The sequence below is a fragment of the Brachypodium distachyon genome, chromosome 4, assembly GCF_000005505.3.
Source record: "Brachypodium distachyon strain Bd21 chromosome 4, Brachypodium_distachyon_v3.0, whole genome shotgun sequence".
NCBI classification, from domain to species: Eukaryota; Viridiplantae; Streptophyta; class Magnoliopsida; order Poales; family Poaceae; genus Brachypodium; species Brachypodium distachyon.
In genome coordinates, this window is record NC_016134.3 from 29179162 (window position 1) to 29198288 (window position 19127).

General features: G+C 44.6%; 2 protein-coding genes across 2 annotated transcripts; one reads left to right on the forward strand and one right to left on the reverse strand.

The window, feature by feature from the left end:
* Positions 1–1247: 1247 nt before the first annotated feature.
* On the reverse strand, positions 1248–7828 carry LOC100838334 (dystrophia myotonica WD repeat-containing protein). The gene is made up of 11 exons (XM_003577744.4): positions 7364–7828; positions 6624–6938; positions 6431–6539; positions 6250–6349; positions 5384–5471; positions 5215–5298; positions 4770–4866; positions 4586–4673; positions 3016–3121; positions 2825–2917; positions 1248–2139 (listed from the first exon to the last, which is right to left on the reverse strand). Exons 1-11 carry the CDS (start codon positions 7526–7528, stop codon positions 1687–1689), a joined length of 1698 nt encoding a protein of 565 aa, XP_003577792.1. The 5' UTR covers positions 7529–7828; the 3' UTR covers positions 1248–1686.
* A 3276-nt stretch (positions 7829–11104) lies between these two features.
* LOC100835269 (protein TPLATE) lies at positions 11105–18549 on the forward strand. The gene is made up of 7 exons (XM_003577734.4): positions 11105–12330; positions 14397–14993; positions 15371–15732; positions 15883–16183; positions 16495–16617; positions 17235–17690; positions 17802–18549. The coding sequence occupies exons 1-7, from the start codon at positions 11206–11208 to the stop codon at positions 18309–18311; spliced, it is 3474 nt and encodes a 1157-aa protein (XP_003577782.1). The 5' UTR covers positions 11105–11205; the 3' UTR covers positions 18312–18549.
* The last annotated feature ends 578 nt before the right edge of the window (positions 18550–19127 follow it).

Below are 19127 nucleotides of genomic sequence, written 5' to 3' on the forward strand. Positions count from 1 at the left end.
ACACCAATATTTACAACTTTAAATTAGTTTTATTTAATCCATTACGTCATGATTAAAATATATATATTATATTATATATAAAATTGATCAAATTTTAAGAAGTTTGATTTAGATCAAAGATTTCTCATGATCAAATTTTAAGAAGTTGTCATATCGCCTAAGTGTTGTATCACGGAATCTCTCATTTAATATGTTGCTTATTCAATTTGGAGGACAACAAAACATAGGATTGCGATAGGGTAACACTTGTCATCCTTAGGAACTGTCCAACCTCATTCTTATGAAAAAAAAAGGTTGAACCTAACGTTCATTTCCCTCCAAAATCATATGAAATCAATGAGATTCCTAAAGAATCACTTTGCTTATTTCCCACGGAAGGAATGCATCTACAGTGAATTTTTCTATGGAATTCCCAACCCTTTGATTTTCTATGAAAATCCTCTAAACACAATATTATTCTACATTTAATTTGTGTCACTTTCATCTTATATTTTATTTAGGGTCTTGAGACAAGAGTTCTAATCATCGTAAGGTATGACAATATTGTCTCATTATCCATTTTTTATTAATCTTGATGTAACATTGGATATATATTTTTCCTATGTAAAGGTTAAGGTTAAGAGACTGGTTGTTGGAGCATATTTATCTCAAAACAGTAATTGGGAGAGGCCTTAATGCTTGAAGATTTACCTACCATTTCAAATACTTAATAAAAAGAGTAAGTTACTGTCTGTTTTTCCATCTGTCTTTACTTAAATGCTTTCAAATGGGTTAGGTGGTTGTAGTCTGACAATCAACGAGGCTCGTTTTAAGCTTCAGTTCCAACTTCCAGACAAACTTCTCTTTACACCAATTATATATCTTCATACCATACGAACTCAATTTACAAAATTCAAGGTCCTTCTCTTTGTTTTTACACTTCGCCACTTCTAGAATCTCTGCGTGTGAAAGGCATGCCCTCTTTCCAATGGCCGTCTAGCCGACAGCAAACATGTATGGACGAGGGGCACACTAAACATTGCCAATACAGGTCGAAAGCAAATTACAAAAATACAGAACACGAATGGCAACCAAAACCTGTCGAGTATAATTTAAACTCGTTTGTCATGTATCCCCCCTACGTTATCAACATGAACCTGTACAATTTTATTCTAATAAAAAGATTATTTTTGGCCAAAAAAGAGAGAAATAGAGAACATGCATACCAGCTAAGGATGTAAACGGCAAGCTGTTTAAGCCCGTTTAGATGTTAATCAAGGCAAGATTCAGAAATATATTGTATAAACAGTAATAATTTACAGTTCCATGGATATAACATGCACGAAAGCAACGTTTTGGGGGCAGAATAGAACCAGATCTGCAGCCACAAAATCGGCAGTTAACTTACCATGACTGTGCAAAAGAATGGGTACATAATCTAATCTATCCAGCAGTTGCGAAACATCAGCCAAAATGATATGGAACACAACCGGTAAACTTGTAGTATTCATCCGGGGAGACAATATGTGTATCTGTACATGAGCAAGTTCCGTTATTTTTCTTTTGCTGCATAGACATCTATCAAGCAGGTTTCTGTCGCTGGCAGACTTCCCAGCAAAGCCCCACGGCACTGACCTCCATCGCCACGTTAGTGACAGAATATGAGAAGACATTGCCAGGCAAGCACAATAAAAATGAGACCTTTGGTCACGAGAAAATAACAGATGACGGTTGCTTGAAGCTAGAGTTGGAAGCGCCTGCTTTGATCGATGATGTTATCGTCTTATCCGTCTTATCCTTTGAGATGGTGTTGCCACCGACTAGCTCAGAAGAATTCGTCTGCTGGATGTTTTCAACGTTGTGGTGTGGTCTGGCCCAAATTTTGATCAGCCCCTCACGGCATATGGTGACGATTGATTCACTGGTGAATTCTAGGCCAGAGAGGGGATCTGCATGTACTCTGTGTGCGACAAGGGGCGAGAGCTTTGGTACATCTCGCATCCGTGGAGAAGGCTGAAGAACACCAGTCGGTGGAGGGCATGCACTGTCCCAGTGTGCAGAAGGGCTCCCACTGCTAAATGTCGGGGAGCCACTGGAAGGATGTCGTAGTGGCACAGCAATTTCATCCATAGCCAGATCCCAAAGAAGCAGTTGGGTATCCTAAGTGCATGCAAAGGAGAAAAGGCATTATTTCCAGTACACCCAGTAGGAAAAGCAATTGTAAATGGTAGCTGAAGCATGGACCACATCATAGTAGCACATCCTCCGTTCGAGATATAATCACAGGATGTCAAGTTGTAACACTTGGTCAATAAAAAATATAACGACACATAAAACAGGAAAGACAAAAAACTTAGTTGCAGCATAAAATAGGACAGACAATAAACTTATTTGGGAGCTCCATCCCCCGCAGGGATCCTAGAACAATTCCTGCCAAGCACAGTTCACTTCTGCTAGGCTTATGCCGGATGCCTGCCAGGATTTGGACTCCCAGGTGAAGGGAAAAAACACCAGCATGATCATGTGCCACAGCGTAGCGCAACTTTTTAGCAAAAAACTAGTGATACACATGCATCATGACTGATCGACTCAATAAAAATGCTACTGAACTGTATAGTCAATGATGCATGCTCACTGTTCACAAATGTAAAGTCAATTGATCAACCTAACAAGCAACAATACAAATTCAGACACTACTAGCATTTCAATCCTTATCGGTAATCACAATTATAAAAACACATATTATTTCTAACGATTACTATTACGATTCCAGGAAAAACCATAAAAATCTCAAATTACGATTCCAGGTTAACAAATTTGTTATTTTACAGAAACTTCTTGGTACCTGACCAACAGAACCAAAGCGATACATGACATTATCTTCTGCTTCATCAGAGTTAGGTGGAGACCAGTATGAATCAAAGGCAACTGCACTAACCTGCGAACCAGAAAAGAAATTTGCATCAAAATTGCAAGATTCGATGACACATCGATATGCTGCTGAACAAAGATAGTTGCAATGATGAAATCACTCACCCATGATGTATGCCCCTCGCCCCATGCAACCATCTTTCTGTCATCCATGCTCCATACTTGCACAAGATCATCTTCCCCGCCTGATAATAAATATTTTCCATCCGCACTGTAACAGGAGAGCACAAACGAATTATTAACATCATCCAGGTTCTTTATTTTTACATCCACATCTTCCAGGCACTGTTTCAAGGAAGAATGAAAAAAAATGAATATGCAATGGCTACATGAATATACCACCCTGTACAGCATAAAGCTTAGCAAATGACACAGGAGGTTTGAATACGTAGGAGAGTGTTTCTATATGGGCATGCTGTTGTTGTACATTATTATATATAGCTACTTCACAACTGTTGTGAAATGGCACAAATAAACCACACTTATGTTGTGCCAATATGCAAAGGGATAAGAGATGCAAGTACACAACACTACAAAAAGGATGTTACACAGTATGGTCAAACTTTCTTCAAATCTATAAATAGAAAATAAGCCAATAATATCAGGGCAGAGTGCCACGAGAGCTTAGTGAATAAGATGAGAATTTGATCCAATGTGTACTTGACAACAATTTCTTTAATGTTGATTACATGACATTTCAAGAGCTGGGGGTTGCAGGCGCTATATTACACAGTAAACACACTAACAGCAATTAGCTAGCGCCTAGCAGTCAAATAAGGCAAAGTATTTACTGAGTCACCAAAAACACCATTCTAGAGAATGCTGCTGTAGTGATCTAGTAGATTAACAGTTTAGGGGCTATAGCAATACTAGACACACCAGTCAATACTAGAGACACCAAAAACACCATACTGAAGAGCCATGGCTTCTATAGTTAGACATATCAGCCGCTATAACAGTTTAGGGGCTATAGCAGCCTGCCACAACATGCAACCAATCGGAGCGCTACAGTATAAGATCTTTCAAGTTTCAACCATGTGAGAATTTGTTGTTAGGCCTCTACAAAATGTGCCATTATCCGCCGATATTCCTTCATCTTTTCTTACAATCAATTCAGAATCAATTTGTTCTTATAATCAGTTCAGTTAATCAATCCAACCTTTTGACCTCTTCCCTCCAAGATCTAATAAAATCTTAATTAGTAGCCTGCAATTGTGAGTTCTAATCAAGCAATTAACAAACATCATTATTTGAAATAGTCACATTGTGTTCTATAAAATGTATGATTAAACTTTAAGATCGCTTAACTTGATAAAATATAATAGACAAGTACAGCTGCTAGATTGCTAGACAATATCCATCATAAAAAACACTTCGCCACTGATCCTCCACATTGTCATATGTAAAATTTGTCGGACAAGGGTAATTTTACCAAAAGAATGAGATGGTTTTGTGTAACTCAGAGACTATCAACAAGACTACAATAGGTAAACCCACAGAGAATCCTGTAAGTAATTGGACAATAACTGGAATAGATATGGACCTTTGAGTTTCTTTTCTTTTCACAAAATGTCGATTTAAACATGGCAAAGCATTCAGCTTCTGGGGAAGTGCTGACATGAGACAAAGTGGGTGCCATATATCAGCACAACAGTACATCGAATCAGCAGTTTACCTCCATGAGCAGCACAAAAGAGCACCATAGTAACTTTTCCCACCGAATATTAGTTGTTCTTTCGCAAAATCAAATACCCTTAAATAGCCTGTGTATGATTCAACAAATTTAGTACAATATATTGGCAACAGGAAAACTTTAATATATAAAACTGTGGATTCTCATTCTTGGCTATAGAAATTACCATCTCGCCCAACAGTTGCCATGTAAGCTCCATCCGGTGAAAATGAAATGGCATTGATTGCACCTTGACAAATGTGCCATCTTGCAATAGGATTGCTCTGCATATTATTTACATCCCATAATCAACCATAGCAGCTATACTTTTAAAATTTATCATGTTCAGGAAGTATCCAAAGATGTTCAGGAATTTCCGGACTATCCAGCTAATGCATGTAAGGCCTTGGCTGTGGAACCCAACAGTAGAGGAGTGTCTAACGAAATGAGTTTTCTGGACGTACATGCAGATTCTGTCTTCGAACAAGTATCCAAAACAAGTATTTCCCCATTACAAAATGTCAAACCATCACCAACATTAATAACCATGTTGGTGCAATTTTTAGTAAAAGATATCGGATGCCACACATACAAATGTAATTTTCAACTGAAGATCAAATGCCGTAAGATACCTTAGTGGACTTTGCATGTGAAATTGTCAGCTGACTTTGATCCTTTACAGTTGGAAATGTCCAATCAGCATTCCCATCCTTGGACTGAACATAAAAAATAATCAGTTCAAATATGACATAACGAAATATGACTACTTTGTAACAAAGTTCGACAACAGTAGGGGCTCACTTTGTCATACACATACAGATTTCCATCAGCATTACTGACAACAAAAATGCCTTCACGCTCTGGCACCCATGCAACACAAGTACACCGGCTGTAAAACAAAGGCATCCAAAAATCAAATCTAAGAGTAGATAATCCCATAACTTTACTAAGACATGCATCCACAGACACAACACAAATTATTGATTTTCTTTCCCCAACCCTCCAAAAAGATATTTACAAATTTCACAAGTAGATTAGGTATCACTGCAGCAATAGCATAACAGAGACTGCACATTTAGCAAACCTTAAACATGCATTAAAACAGGAATGCTTCACTTTCGATGCTGACTAGGCAAGGAAGGTATATCATTATTCAGCTTCAGCTCTCCTTAAAACGAAAAACCATGCTTGGACTAAATGCTCCTCACGAAGCCCAGAAAGAAGACAGTAATTGGACAACTATTGGGCCCACCAAGGTAGGGCAGCTTTGTCTAGATATGCATATACCTAGACACGTTTCAGTGTGTAGGTACATGAGTATCTAGACAAAGCTGCGGCAATGAATTTGGATCGGAGTGAGTACTACAGACTCAGCTTCGTCCAAATGAGGTACACAAGCAAACTTTTGGGCCATAGTCCTTATCCACACATAAAAGCAGCAGCCTATTAAAGTCACCACTTCTAATAACGCCAAAAAGAAAACTTTGGCTCAGACAGACTTTATTAGGTATTGTAAAACAATAGTGTTGAGGGGGTGGCATGAGACGGATGTATGCCAATACTAGGAGTACTTGCAAGGTAACTCCGATACACATTTGCCAATCACATTATGACAAAATTTATCACTTCCATTTTCATAAGAAATAAATATACAAATACAAACATGCCTGTTGGCAGTTCCATCTTTGTCTTTATTGATAAAATGTTGAGATGCGACAGGCTTCTTTCCAGGATCTTGCAATTGCTGTCTCAATGACATCGAGTAGACTGCACAATGTACACGGATAACGTATATCAAGACATAGTTCAATTGTGAGAGTAAAGCATTCCAAATAAGAAAGCACTGACCATCTCCTGACCATACTCCAACGATCAGGTCATGCCCATCTTTGGCCTCAGGGTCAAATGCATGACAAAGAGGGTTTGAGTTGCTGAAGTGGATGGACTTTACTGGATCCTGGTGCAATCAATAACTTGATCAGAGAACCAAAAGGCAAACATACTTGTAACTTCAGCCTGCATTCAACAAGGGAACTAGTACTTTGTCGTGCGAGTTGAGATCACTCATGAACAATGTATCCGCAGTATTGAAGATGATGTACGTGCCCTTGCCGTCATAATTCGCCACAGCTTGCGAACCACTAACACTCGTCGACATACCAACCCCTCCACCCACACGGCTGCTCCCTGAGACAGCCCTGCTGACACCATTGCTCCCTGCAAAGCTAAGCGTCCGGCTCCCATTCCCAGTGCCAAGCAGCCTCGCAGCTGCAGACCGCATACCGCTGCTGGAACTTGGTGTTGAAGGTGTGGAGCCCTGCCCCGCCGGTTTCTCCTTCAAATACGCCACGGTCATCTGCCATCATCAAAACTTACTGATATAAACTTAACTTGACATAATAGAAGAATAATCATCACAATGAAGTCGACCGTGACCAAATAAGCAAATGACTAAAATCCTTGGCTATACCATCAAACTCCACAAGAACAAACCCCACTAAATTCATCAGTATTGTTCCATAGATGGTCAATCGTAGTACATAGATGGTAAATCGTACTACAAATACTTATCCGGAAACCCTGACTAAAACCAATCAAAATCCCAGCCCCACGTACACGCTCGAATCCTGCCGCTGATCAGGTCAACACCCAACGCCCCCGCCCGATTCCCCAGCCCCATCCAATCCCATCGAGATCCCAGCCGGCCGTGGTACCAACCCGCGGGGCAGTCAGGCCGCAAACCCCGCGACGCGATCACCCGGCGGGGCGGCCCATACATACCTCGGAGACGGTCTTGCCGCCGGCGCCGTGGTTGTAGTGCAGCACGGAGGGGGAGTGGGTCTTCTCGTACTGCAGCTTGTGCCGGCCCTCGGGGGTCTTGAAGTAGGTCTTCAGCCCGGGCGCGCCGCCGCCCCCGCCGCCGCCCGAGGACGACGACGTCGCCATACCCCGCCCCACGCGTGCGCTCGCGGGTCGCCGCAGGCAGGCGGTCAGTCAGTCGGTCGGTCAGTCCCCCCGCCGCCGCCGCGATCGCGTCCGAAGCAATGCTCACGGCCGCGCGGTCATCTCATGCCGCCGCAGCTGCCGTCGCCGCCGCCGTGGTACCGAGGGTTAGGGTTTTGGGGGCGGTGGTCAGATGGGGATCGATGGACGCGACGGGGAGGCGGTTTGATTTGGGACGAGAGACGGAGAGAGAGAGAGAGACCTGGTGCTGGTCAGCTGGTGCGGTGGGCAGGAGGAGAAACGGAAGTGAGTTCTCTCTCTATTTTATTTTTCTTTGCGAGGGGAAATCTTTGAAGAGAGATTTGATAAAAGTAGATGTGGCATTCGTTCTATGTTAAAAATTTCAAAACTAGTACGTATTTGTTTTGCTAATTACGACGAGGCATGCTTGTAGGCAACATAAGCACAGCCACCCATAAGCAAAGACGTCCTAATAAGACATGTTAGATCTGGATCTATTGGGTGTCGTCTAACTGGTTGGTTCGAGTCATAGGAATGACGCGGGAAGTGAACCGTCCGGAAAAGGATATTGTGAGTTTGTGACGTGATCCATGTATTGTGGAGGGACGTTGACACGTGGGTTCGCCCATGTCAGTGACCCCATGTAAGGGTGTATTGCGTCAGAGGATCCACATCAATAGGCTCATGGCATCGGAAAAATGACATACATGCTAGGTGTTAGACTTGGATTTGATGAAAAAAAAACTTACCTAAAATGTGTGTTTAATGAAAAAATGTTCCGCTTTTGGTTACATGAAACATGTAGCCTCGATATATGCGGTTTTGTGACATATTTTACTCATAAAAGATGATATTGAACAAAAATAAAAACCAATAAAAATGAGGTCACATGTACGTCTGTGTCAATCCATGAAGAGATCTAGGAGTTGCGACCGAATTGGTCAAAAAAAATGCAAACATTATCGATAGAGATATATTTCTCAAGATAGTCATTTTAGTTGAATAATAATCCCACGACCCCTTTTTAGACGATACACGTCAATCAACCGGATTGTCTTGCGGCTTGCATCAATGCCTTTTCGGTACTTTCCCTCCCTCCCTCTCTCTCCTCCCCCCCCCCCCCCACATCACCTCTTATTCCCTGTAGCGCCATGGATGACATCACTCAGAATTACTTGAATAGTGATTCTCACGGTGTCCAGCTCGAGGAGATGTTTGAACCATGGAGAATGTGTTTGTGGTTGCCAAGTCTGGCTCGAACGGTTCTCCGGCAGGGCTAGATTCGTAACCATCAATTCGAACTGGTGAAGTCATGTGCCATCATTGTTGATATCAAAAGGTTATTAACTTGAGATCTTCGATACTTGAAGATTGTTTCGATATATTGTAAACCCACATATTACAGATGCATAGACGAGTTGTTGTGATCATTCCTAAGTCAGTTGTGAAAGGGTTACTTGTATGTCGCAAATGTATTTCTCGATGTTGTGCGTGTCATGCGTACATGTTGCATGCGTTGTTTTTCATGGCGTGTGATGTTAAGCCATCCTTAGAGCAACTCCAGCCGGCCCCCCTAAAGCCCCCCCAAATGCCAAATGGGGGCGCCGGCGCCCGAAAACCCACCCAGCCCAGCCCCCCAATTCTAAAATTTAGCCAGCGCGGCCCAAGATTTTAGCAGGCGTCCCCAGGCCGCACCCTACTCTAGGAGGGTGCGATCGGGGGCGCCAGTTGAAGCCAAAAGGCAATGCGGGCCACACCTGCCGGCGAGATAATACAAATTTCCCTCCAAATTTTCGACGGCTTCCCCTTTTCCCTCCACTCCCCCCCCCCCCTGCTTGGGCGGCCAATCCCGCCATTTCCCCATTCTCGCCACCGACACCACCTCAAAGCACCTTGCCGAAACCACCACCACCCAAAAAACCATGCCGTCGAAGAGGTATGCAGCGCCTCGTTCCACGCTACAGGCGACGCAGTGGCAAAGAAACCAAAGGAGAAGGAGCGGCCGCCTGGGATGAGCAACGCCGACTGGGCGGCGGATACAGGCGGATTGTATCCGCTGCAGCGTCGAGAACGCCTCACGCCGTGAACGGGAGAGGAAGGCCAAGGAGAGAAACGCCGACCTGGCCCGGCAGATGGAGGCGCAGAGGGTCGCGGCCTCGACGTAGATGGCCACGAACAAGGCTGGCATTACTGCGCCGCGCCCGACAGACGGCATATGATGATCGCCGGGTCATTGATCGGGAGTTCGCGTCGGTGACCCACGATCGCAACGAGTCTGGCTTGTCAATGGCATGGCATTCAAGAAGAGGTGCGCCGGCGACCCGCAGGCGGCAGTAGCGCCCAAGATCAGGTAAGCCGGCGCCTTTTTTCAGCTTTTGTGTCACTGATTTTACATTTGCCGCCCAGTCTTGTAGATGGTCGCCATATTCACGGCCTTCCGAGGATAACGACGGCGCCGATTTCAAGTTCATCCACGTCTTCGCAAGAATTGAGATGTGCGACAAGTGGACAGAGACGCGGAATGGCCTTGCCAAGTCCGGCACCTACGACCTGAAAGCCGCTCCTCCGGCGGCAGTGGAAGGCCGGCCCATCGGCCACAAGAAGGCAAAGGCAATGAAGGATGCCGCGCCGACTACGGAGCGCCTGTACACATGCATCGAGAAGTGCATGTCCAACGCCGCCACACAAGCAGCAAAGAGGGACGAGCTCGCCGCCAAGAGGGAGGCGGTCGTGGCGTCACGGGGGGCGACGGTGATCAAGAAGCAAGATGAAAAGCTCGAGATCCTCAAGGCGAATGTCGCGGCAAAGAAGAGACGGGAGGACTTGTTGATCTTGACATGCGACACCACCGGCATGGACGCCGAGGTGAAGGCGTGGTACAACAGCCAACGCAGGCTCATTTTGGCTGAAGCGAGAGCGCCGACGTCGCCGCCCGCCACTGCAGCAACGGCCACCTCTACTGCATCGACGCCATCACCGCCCGAAACAGCAACTCCGGACACTTCTACACCACCGGCGGGCTCGGAAGTGCCATCAGCGCCGGCGGATGACGAAGGTGCCGAGTGATTTCACTTTTATTTAAGTTTGATGTTATTTTGATCGCCGAAACTTGTGATGAACTTGGACGATTTGGTGATTTGGGCCGGCCTGTGAAAATGGCGGCAAAACGTTGTTTGAATTGTATTTTTTGGGGCTGATGTTTGGGGGGTGCGGCTGGGTCTCAAACGAAGAGGGTGCGTCGGCGCCCCATATGGCCTAGCGCCGGACGCGAAATGGGGTGGGCGAGTGGAGATGCTGTTAGCTTATTTTTGCTGGGAAATGGAGATTTGCTGCGCACCTAGATTTATCTTTCACAACACGGCCGTTCTCTGCCGTCAGATCTCCTTTTGTTTTTTCTTTCAGGGAACTGCCGTCAGATCTCCTTCCTTCAGCTAACCACTCCACATAGACGGTCCAGATCGACCCCTGACCATTACAGGCTCCGGTCCCACTCGTCAGTGCTCCAGCGCCGCCTGCAGCAACTCTGCAAAGGCTCCCCGATCTTGCTCGTGCTCTCTCCTGCTCTCCCCTCTTTCCCTCTCAGATCTGCACGGCCCACTGCCCCAAGCCCCGGCGATCGCCGGAGCCCCCCACCACCGCGGAGGCAGGCGGGCGGCGCGATGGACCTCCTCATCGCGCAGATCACCACCGACCTGCGCTCCTCGGACGCGCTCCGGCAGTCGTCCGCGCTGCTGCAGGCCCTGCAGCAGTGCGCCGCGGGCCGCGACGTGTCGGCGCTCGCCCGCACCGCCGCCACCGAGATCCTCGCCGCGCCCGCCTCGGCCGTCTGCAAGCGGCTCGCGCTCGACCTCCTCCGCGCGCTGCCGCTGCCCCCCGACCTCCTCGACCCGCTCCTGCTCTCCTCCCTCCGCTCCGACCTCTCCTTCCCGGACCCCGACGTCGCCGCCTCCTCCATCGCATCCTTCCCTTCCCTTCCGTCGCACCTCCTCCCCACGCTCCTCTCCTCCGCGCACGCCGACATCGCGGCGGCCCTCTCCTCCCCCGCCGAGTCGCTCCGCCTCGCCGCCGTCACGTCCCTCTCCTCCCTCCTCCCGCGGGACGACCTCGCGCTCATGTGCTCCACCAACCCTTCCCTCATGGGCCACGCCACCACCTGGTGGGGCCGCCTCGCCGAGCTGGCCCTGGACTCTGCGGACGCTGTGGCGGCAGCGGCGTTTGAGGCGCTTGCCCGGCTGTTCCAGGAGCTGGATGCGCGGCGCATGAGCCGGCTTGCTGGGGACAAGCTCGTCGACGGAGAGGGCGCGCTCGCCGTGCGTGCTCAGTGGGCGGCTGATGCCATCAACTTTATCTGGTCCCGGCGGAACATGCTCATTGCCCGTTCCATGGTGATGCCCGTCGAGAGCTTCCGTGTCACCGTGTTCCCTCTTGTGCACGCGGCAAAAATGGTTGCTTCCGGCGCGGTGAACACGCTGAGGCAGATTGCCAAACCAGGAGACGCTACGATAGCTGACACCGTGGAGGCGAGTGCGGAGAAGTTGGTCGGGGTTTCGGACATCGTCTCGCACTTGCTGCCTTTCCTTAGCTCGCTGGACCCACCACTGGTGTTTGAGGTGGGGATCAATATGCTGTCGCTCGCAGATGCGCCCGGAGGCAAGCCGGAGTGGGCTTCAGGTGCTATTATTGCAATTTTGACACTATGGGACCGCCAAGAATTCTCATCGATGAGGGAGACGATTGTCAGGGCTGTTGTCGCAAATCTCCATTTGCTGGATCTTGGAATGCAGGTACTAAATCAGTCCATTTATGATAGCAACATACCTTAGTCTGATCACCTTTATAGTTGTTTGCTAATTTCCTGTGGTAATGCTATTGATTGCATTATTTGCCCACTGCCAGTTAGGAAGCTTCTGGACTATGGATCCATGAAGTGTGTGTTTGTTAGTAGTAGTAGCCAAATTTGTATCAAGTAATATAAGTGGTTTCTATTTGTGTGCCAATATAGTGATTTACTGTCATTAGTTATAGACAATCTAAAGTGTAGTTGAAGTATAGCTGGCCTTTCGGTTACATAAGATCTTGTTTGAATTGGTGTCTGTAAAATTATTACAACCATTCATACAACTCCACCATTTGCTGTTGTTTTTAGTGCACATGCATGAAAATACACGTATTTTGACTGAGCTAAATTTATATTCTCAATCATCAATGTCATCATGGGTTATTATTGCATTCCTAACTTCTGCTCCCAATGCTGACATTCTTGTTTGAACTAAGCAAAATTCAGGGTTATCCCATACCATCTCCTATTTCAGTCTTAGGGCAAAGAATTCAAAAATTCTATTTCATTGTTGTTGCCCCAGTGAATTAAATGCCACTTTAGTAGGTTGAACTTCTATGTGCTGATTTTGTCCATTTCACATATAACCATCATTCAATTCTGCTAGTGTAGCATATACATTTATTCATTTGCATCATTTGATGTCATCTCTGAAAGATGGAGAGTACAAATCTGCTAGTGTAGCATAACTAGTTTGTCTGTATATTCCCCAGCACCACCTTATAATTTACATAGTCATATGTATATCGCAAATTATATTTACCGTGCTCGCTTTTAATGTGTTCCATCATTATAGCAGCCAGCCAGCCACAACTAAATGAGTAACGTTATACTTCTGTCCTGTCTTATCGGCTACACAGTGATTTGTAATGTCATGATAGATGATAGATTATTCAGTGAGCAACTTAGGTTCATAGGTGATAGAATGTTGTTCGCTGGCCATTGATTCAAATCCGACACATAAGTATTTGTGCCTTCAGAAATTTCACTGCATTTCACATATAATCATCATTCAATTCATTGATATCAAGTGTATCATAATATTGGCATCTTCTGTATCAATTAATGCTGGTATATTGCACGCATCTGCACGTGCTAAAATGATGTAATATTATAATGTCAACTTCAATAGGACCTGGGATGCAGGGGTTGGGTGGTGGTGGTGGTGTGGTTTAGAGCCATACTGCAGACAGTTTTTGCCATAAAAACCATGGAAGTTCAGTTCCGACTATCTTAATCCTTGTGTGAAGATTGACCTCTAGTTATGCCAATATAGTTGTAGCAGACTCAAGTACCAAATATAAGAGTGAGGATAAAGACAAAAAATACAAAATAAATAACGCATGTTGATCTTTTCAACAAGAGATTGCAAAGTAATTCGTCCTGCTAGTTACTTACGGGGTAGCTGACTGTTTATGTACAATGGCTACATGTTTATGCAAAGTTTTTCCTGAAACACAAGAATCTGCAAGCATATCCTGAACATGCTACTCTGCAGATGCGGTGGAACATCCTTTCGTTCTTTTCCAAGCTCCCCTCAAAAACTTAGTACCAACTGATAGCCTATTCAGCTTTTCTGTTCTCTTCCTGAACTGATGAAAGAACAAGATCAAGTAGGGAAAACCTGGGCCCTGGAAGAAAATCGTATTAGTGGTAGAGCTTGTTTGGATCATGTATACATCATATTTTTTTTGCATAAAAGTCACAACATCATACAGGCCTTGAACTAGTCATGACTGTTTTAGTATTTGTGGATAAAATTTGCCAGGAATATTGGCTGCACAGTTGAAATTTTCCTTATTCTCTTGCAAATTTAACAATGTCCAATCTATGCTTGAAGATTTGAGCTGTCCAAATCTAAAGATGTTTGCAGATAATTACCAGTTCTTACCTTTATGTGCATAACTTGTAAAGAAGATAGGATACTGAAAGGGACATTTTGATTTATTGAACAAGAGAGTTGTGCAAATTTATGTTCAAGTTTTATTTATAAAAGCATGTTCTGCGATGCAGGTGTCTCTGTTCAAAAGGCTGCTTCAGATGGTGAAAAATTTGAGAGCAGAATCAGATCGTATGCATGCCTTGGCATGCATTTGTCGGACCGCTCTTTGTGTTGATCTTTTTGCAAAGGAAAGTGTACGAAGAGGTCAGAAGCCCGTTCCTGGAACAGATGTGATATCACTTTTTGAGGATGCGAGGGTGAAGGATGATCTAAACAGCATAACGAGCAAAAGCTTGTTCAGAGAAGAGTTAGTTGCCTCACTGGTAGAAAGTTGTTTCCAGCTCTCTCTTCCACTACCCGAGCAGAAGAATTCTGGGACAGAGAGCAGAGTTATAGGAGCATTAGCCTATGGAACTGGTTATGGTGCATTAAATTGGACGGAACCTGCTTTGGACGTGGTGGAAGTTTGCAGACCTTGTGTTCTTTGGGACTGTGATGGTCGTACCTATGCAATTGATTGCTATCTGAAGTTGCTTGTAAGGCTTTGTCATATATATGATACTAGAGGTGGTGTAAAGACAATTAAAACTGGTGCATCTCAAGATCAGATTCTTAATGAGACTAGACTTCGAAATTTGCAGCTACAGCTTATCAGGGATCTTCGTGAGGTTATGATCCATCTCATTATTTTGTTTTGATGGAACGTTTAACATATTTTGTTCTGAATTTGAATACCAGTTGATGTTTTTTTTCATTACTAACTCAATGTAACACACTAGTTTTATTCATTACCAACTCAATGGCACCTGCTTTCTCAAGTCTTACCTGTGTTTAGATCTTGACTGCGTTTTCGTTGTACACTTCCATTCATCTTCCATTGCAAATACTTATAACTTAAACTGTGCCATTTTGTATAGATGCTTTTCTAGTTAGAGATTATCGATAGACCAATGGGGTCATAATACCCGAGTTCCTATGTGCACCTTTTTTTCCAATCCAGATTGGCCTAGAAATTTATTAAATCTGAACAATTCTTTCTTTGCAGGTACATACCTCAAGAATATCATCACGGTTGATATGGGCAATTTCTGAACACTTTGACCTTGAAGGTCTGGATCCTCTTTTAGCTGATGACCCTGAGGATCCTCTGAATATTATCATATCTAACATGCACAAAACTTTATTCAACACCGATTCCTCTGCCACTACATCAAATAGGATACAAGATGTGCAGGCTGTCCTCATATGTGCTCAACGTTTGGGAGCCAGAAATGCAAGAGCAGGCCAGCTCCTCACTAAAGAGTTAGAAGAATTTAGGTCAAGTACCTCAGCTGATTCTGTCACTAAGCACCAGTCGCGTTATGTCCTGCAAATAATAAAGTATGTGACGAAAAATCCAGATAACAGGTGAGAGTTGTTTCTGGAAACTAATCATTTTGTCATTGGGTTGCAGTATCTGCAAAAATGCTGTAGCTGAAAAGAAGAAGAAGAAAAACTCTACTAGAACATGCATTTCGAAAAATAATTATCATGTCTAACTATCAATATTTTATCCAGGTGGGTTGGTGTGGGTGATGCTACAGGAGATTACCCATTTAGCCACCACAAGCTTACGGTTCAGTATTCAGAAGCTGCTGCTGCACAAGATAGGAAATTGGAGGGATTAGTTCATAAGGCCATTCAGGAACTTTGGAGGCCAAATCCCAGCCAGTTAACTCTCCTACAGACAAAGGGGATCGGTGCTTTGCACAAAGATCTTCCAAAAGCAGGCACTTTGACTGGCAGCAGCGATCCATGCTACATCGAAGCATATCATTTGGCGGATCCAACTGATGGCAGAATCACCCTACATCTAAAGGTATGACCTGATTGATGATCTGTTCCTTGTACATTTAACAGTATTTCTACTGATCTGTACTATATCATGGTTGTTAAACACTGATTAGGTTAGGGACAATTATGGACATGTGGCAAGGGTAGTCATCAACCAAACATGCCCATATATGTCTTTATCGCTCCAGCATAGTATTTGCATTCCGTCACCCAGTAGAAGGATTAGAAGTGAATACAACTATTTGTGGCTCTTATATATTGCTTTGCTGTAAGCTGTAGTTTTCTTTGACTTTGAGCTATATGCTTATTATTTTTTACTAATATACACTTTTGCAGATTTTAAATTTGACTGAGCTGGAACTCAACAGAGTGGATATCCGAGTTGGGCTCTCTGGAGCATTGTACTATATGGATGGATTTTCCCGCACCGTTCGGCACCTGCGTAATCTTGTTTCCCAGGTGCCTCTATGAATCTAGATTTGCTTATTTACTATATGCTTTTGTTTAATTTCAATTACTATAACAATAGTTTATACTCGTAAAAAAAGTTTATACTATTTTAGAAAATCAAACTAATGTTAATAGTTTGTTGTTAGCTAGAATTGGCACACAAATCTAGGATCACAGTTCGCTTAGAAATATATTGTTTGAATATAGTTTACAGGAAACTTTTTCTTCTTCAGCCAGTAAACTTCTCAGTCTATTTCCTTCTAGAACTTAACCAAGATCTCCCAACGTAGTATACCTGACTAGCAAGTTGAATATCACTATTATGGTGCACACTGGATAGAATGTGGTTATTGGGACTAATCAATTCTACTATCATGATGTTGGTCTTCCGTCTGTCTCTATTGCTATGTTAACTAAGGCTCTGTTTAGCATTGCGGTGGCTTCGAAGTACTTAACAACTAGTGACGGTATCTTTTTTTCCTGACAAGTCTTGCAAAAACAGTGAGATATCCCAGAAAATAAAATAGAGATAATAAATGTTGTATAGTTGAATCAGCACTCCATCACATATCAGCTAATCCATATTTGAATCTAAACTATGTGGTAAATGCCTCATAATTCTGCAGGATCCAGTCCAAAGCAGTGTCACTGTTGGAGTTTCACATTTTGAGAGATGCTCTCTCTGGGTTCAAGTCTTGTATTACCCATTCTACGGAAGTGGAGGATCCGCAGACTATGAAGGAGATTATGCAGAAGAGGACTCGCAGATGACAAGGCAGAAGCGCTCACTCCGGCCAGAGCTTGGGGAGCCAGTTGTTTTGCGGTGCCAACCTTACAAAATCCCTCTCGCTGAACTTCTCTTGCCATATGAATGCTCTCCGGTTGAGTATTTCCGTCTATGGCCAAGCTTGCCTGCCATGGTCGAGTGTACTGGAACATACACATATGAAGGCAGTGGTTTCAAGGCCACTGCCGCTCAGCAGTATGATAGCTCTCCTTTCCTCAGTGGGTTGAAGTCAATTTATTCTAAGCCCTTCCATCAAGTCTGCTCTCATTTCATCCGCACAGTTGCTGGGTTCCAGGTAAAGCATTTGATAATCTTAATCTCTTAAATGGCTTTACACAACTGTGTTGACTCGATCACGTGCACAACTACCAATTACTTTAGGTTATAACTCATGATTCTTCTACAGTTGTGTTACGCTGCAAAGACTTGGTTTGGTGGGTTTGTGGGCATGATGATCTTCGGTGCAAGCGAGGTCAGCCGGAACGTTGATCTGGGTGATGAGACAACCACAATGATATGCAAATTCGTCATGCGCGCATCTGATGACTCAATCACAAGAGAGATCGAGGCGGACCTACAGGGCTGGCTGGATGACATCACTGACGGTGCCGTGGAATACATGCCTGAAGACGAGGTAAAGAGCGCAGCTGCTGAGCGGCTGAAGATATCCATGGAGAGGATAGCCCTGCTCAAGGCAGCCAAACCAAAGGTACCGCCTGCGAAAACCGAGCAAGAAGAGGAGGAGGAGAAAAAGAAGATGAGCGAGGAGCTGGAGCTGGACGGGTTCGGGAACCCCAAGGGCCCCTCAACGCTCTCCAAGCTCACGGCTGAGGAAGCCGAGCACCGCGCTCTCCAGGCGGCCGTGCTCCAGGAGTGGCACCAGCTGTGCAAGGAGAAAGCACTGAAAGCGCAATGAGGCCGCTGCCAGGTTTCCACTCCCGCCTGTACAATTCTGTATCTGCCTTTTTTTTTTCCAACCCCATTTCGATTCTTCTCGAGTGTGTCAGTGTGTGCGTGAATCCTGCTGATTTTGCTGGTGTATTATTGTTACCCTCCGATTTGTTCATTATATTCATCGATATATATATACTGTTGTATCACGAACGAACTCTCTTCTCTTTTTTCGTAACATAGCTCGAAGTTTTTGCTGTGAACTCATGATTTTTATTCCCTTGCCCAGTTTCCATGATTTCTTTGAAGTACAAATTATTTTCTTGATGTTAAACTACCGGGAACGTGGGCAGGGACCTATTGCTCCCTGGCAGATGGTTCAGGCCTCTCAGTGACCTAGTCAGGATATTGAGCTACGAGGAGGAGTGCCGCTGCCGACGCCGCGCTCTCTTTATTTTATTTGTCCTTCACGTGAAGATCTCGAAAGAAACTGGAAACAGACGGCCAGATGACGCCGGAAGCAGCGATAGAAGCGGATCATGCGGAACAGGCAAGCCCTGTCCGACGGGGGCAAGGTAGCTTTGCTGTCGTAGCCACCAATCAAAGGAGCAGCCACCTTAGAATTGAGAGTTTCCTCGCCACAGCATAAATTACAGTACATAAGTATTTCCCGATCCTTCCCATTCCAAGCATGGATGTCACGCACTGTAGTATTGTTCTATTCGTTTTTTGAACTCTCTCCTGGCAAGGTGAGTTGTGAGAGGCCATATAGTCATGTAAAAATAAGTTAGAAGACTACAAAGGTGTCAAACGGTTGAAGTGCCTCTTTTATAAGGGAAAG

What these genes read in the sequence shown, in the direction of transcription:
- LOC100838334 (XM_003577744.4), bottom strand. Translation starts at nt 7,528, where the DNA reads ATGGCGACGTCGTCGTCCTCGGGCGGCGGCGGGGGCGGCGGCGCGCCC. An exon ending in GCGGCAAGACCGTCTCCGAG is followed by an intron (nt 6,939 to 7,363) that starts GTATGTATGGGC and finishes TGATGATGGCAG; the next exon opens with ATGACCGTGGCGTATTTGAA. An exon ending in CACATGCAAAGTCCACTAAG is followed by an intron (nt 4,867 to 5,214) that starts GTATCTTACGGC and finishes AATAATATGCAG; the next exon opens with AGCAATCCTATTGCAAGATG.
- LOC100835269 (XM_003577734.4), top strand. Translation starts at nt 11,206, where the DNA reads ATGGACCTCCTCATCGCGCAGATCACCACCGACCTGCGCTCCTCGGAC. An exon ending in TGCTGGATCTTGGAATGCAG is followed by an intron (nt 12,331 to 14,396) that starts GTACTAAATCAG and finishes TCTGCGATGCAG; the next exon opens with GTGTCTCTGTTCAAAAGGCT. An exon ending in TGCGTAATCTTGTTTCCCAG is followed by an intron (nt 16,618 to 17,234) that starts GTGCCTCTATGA and finishes ATAATTCTGCAG; the next exon opens with GATCCAGTCCAAAGCAGTGT.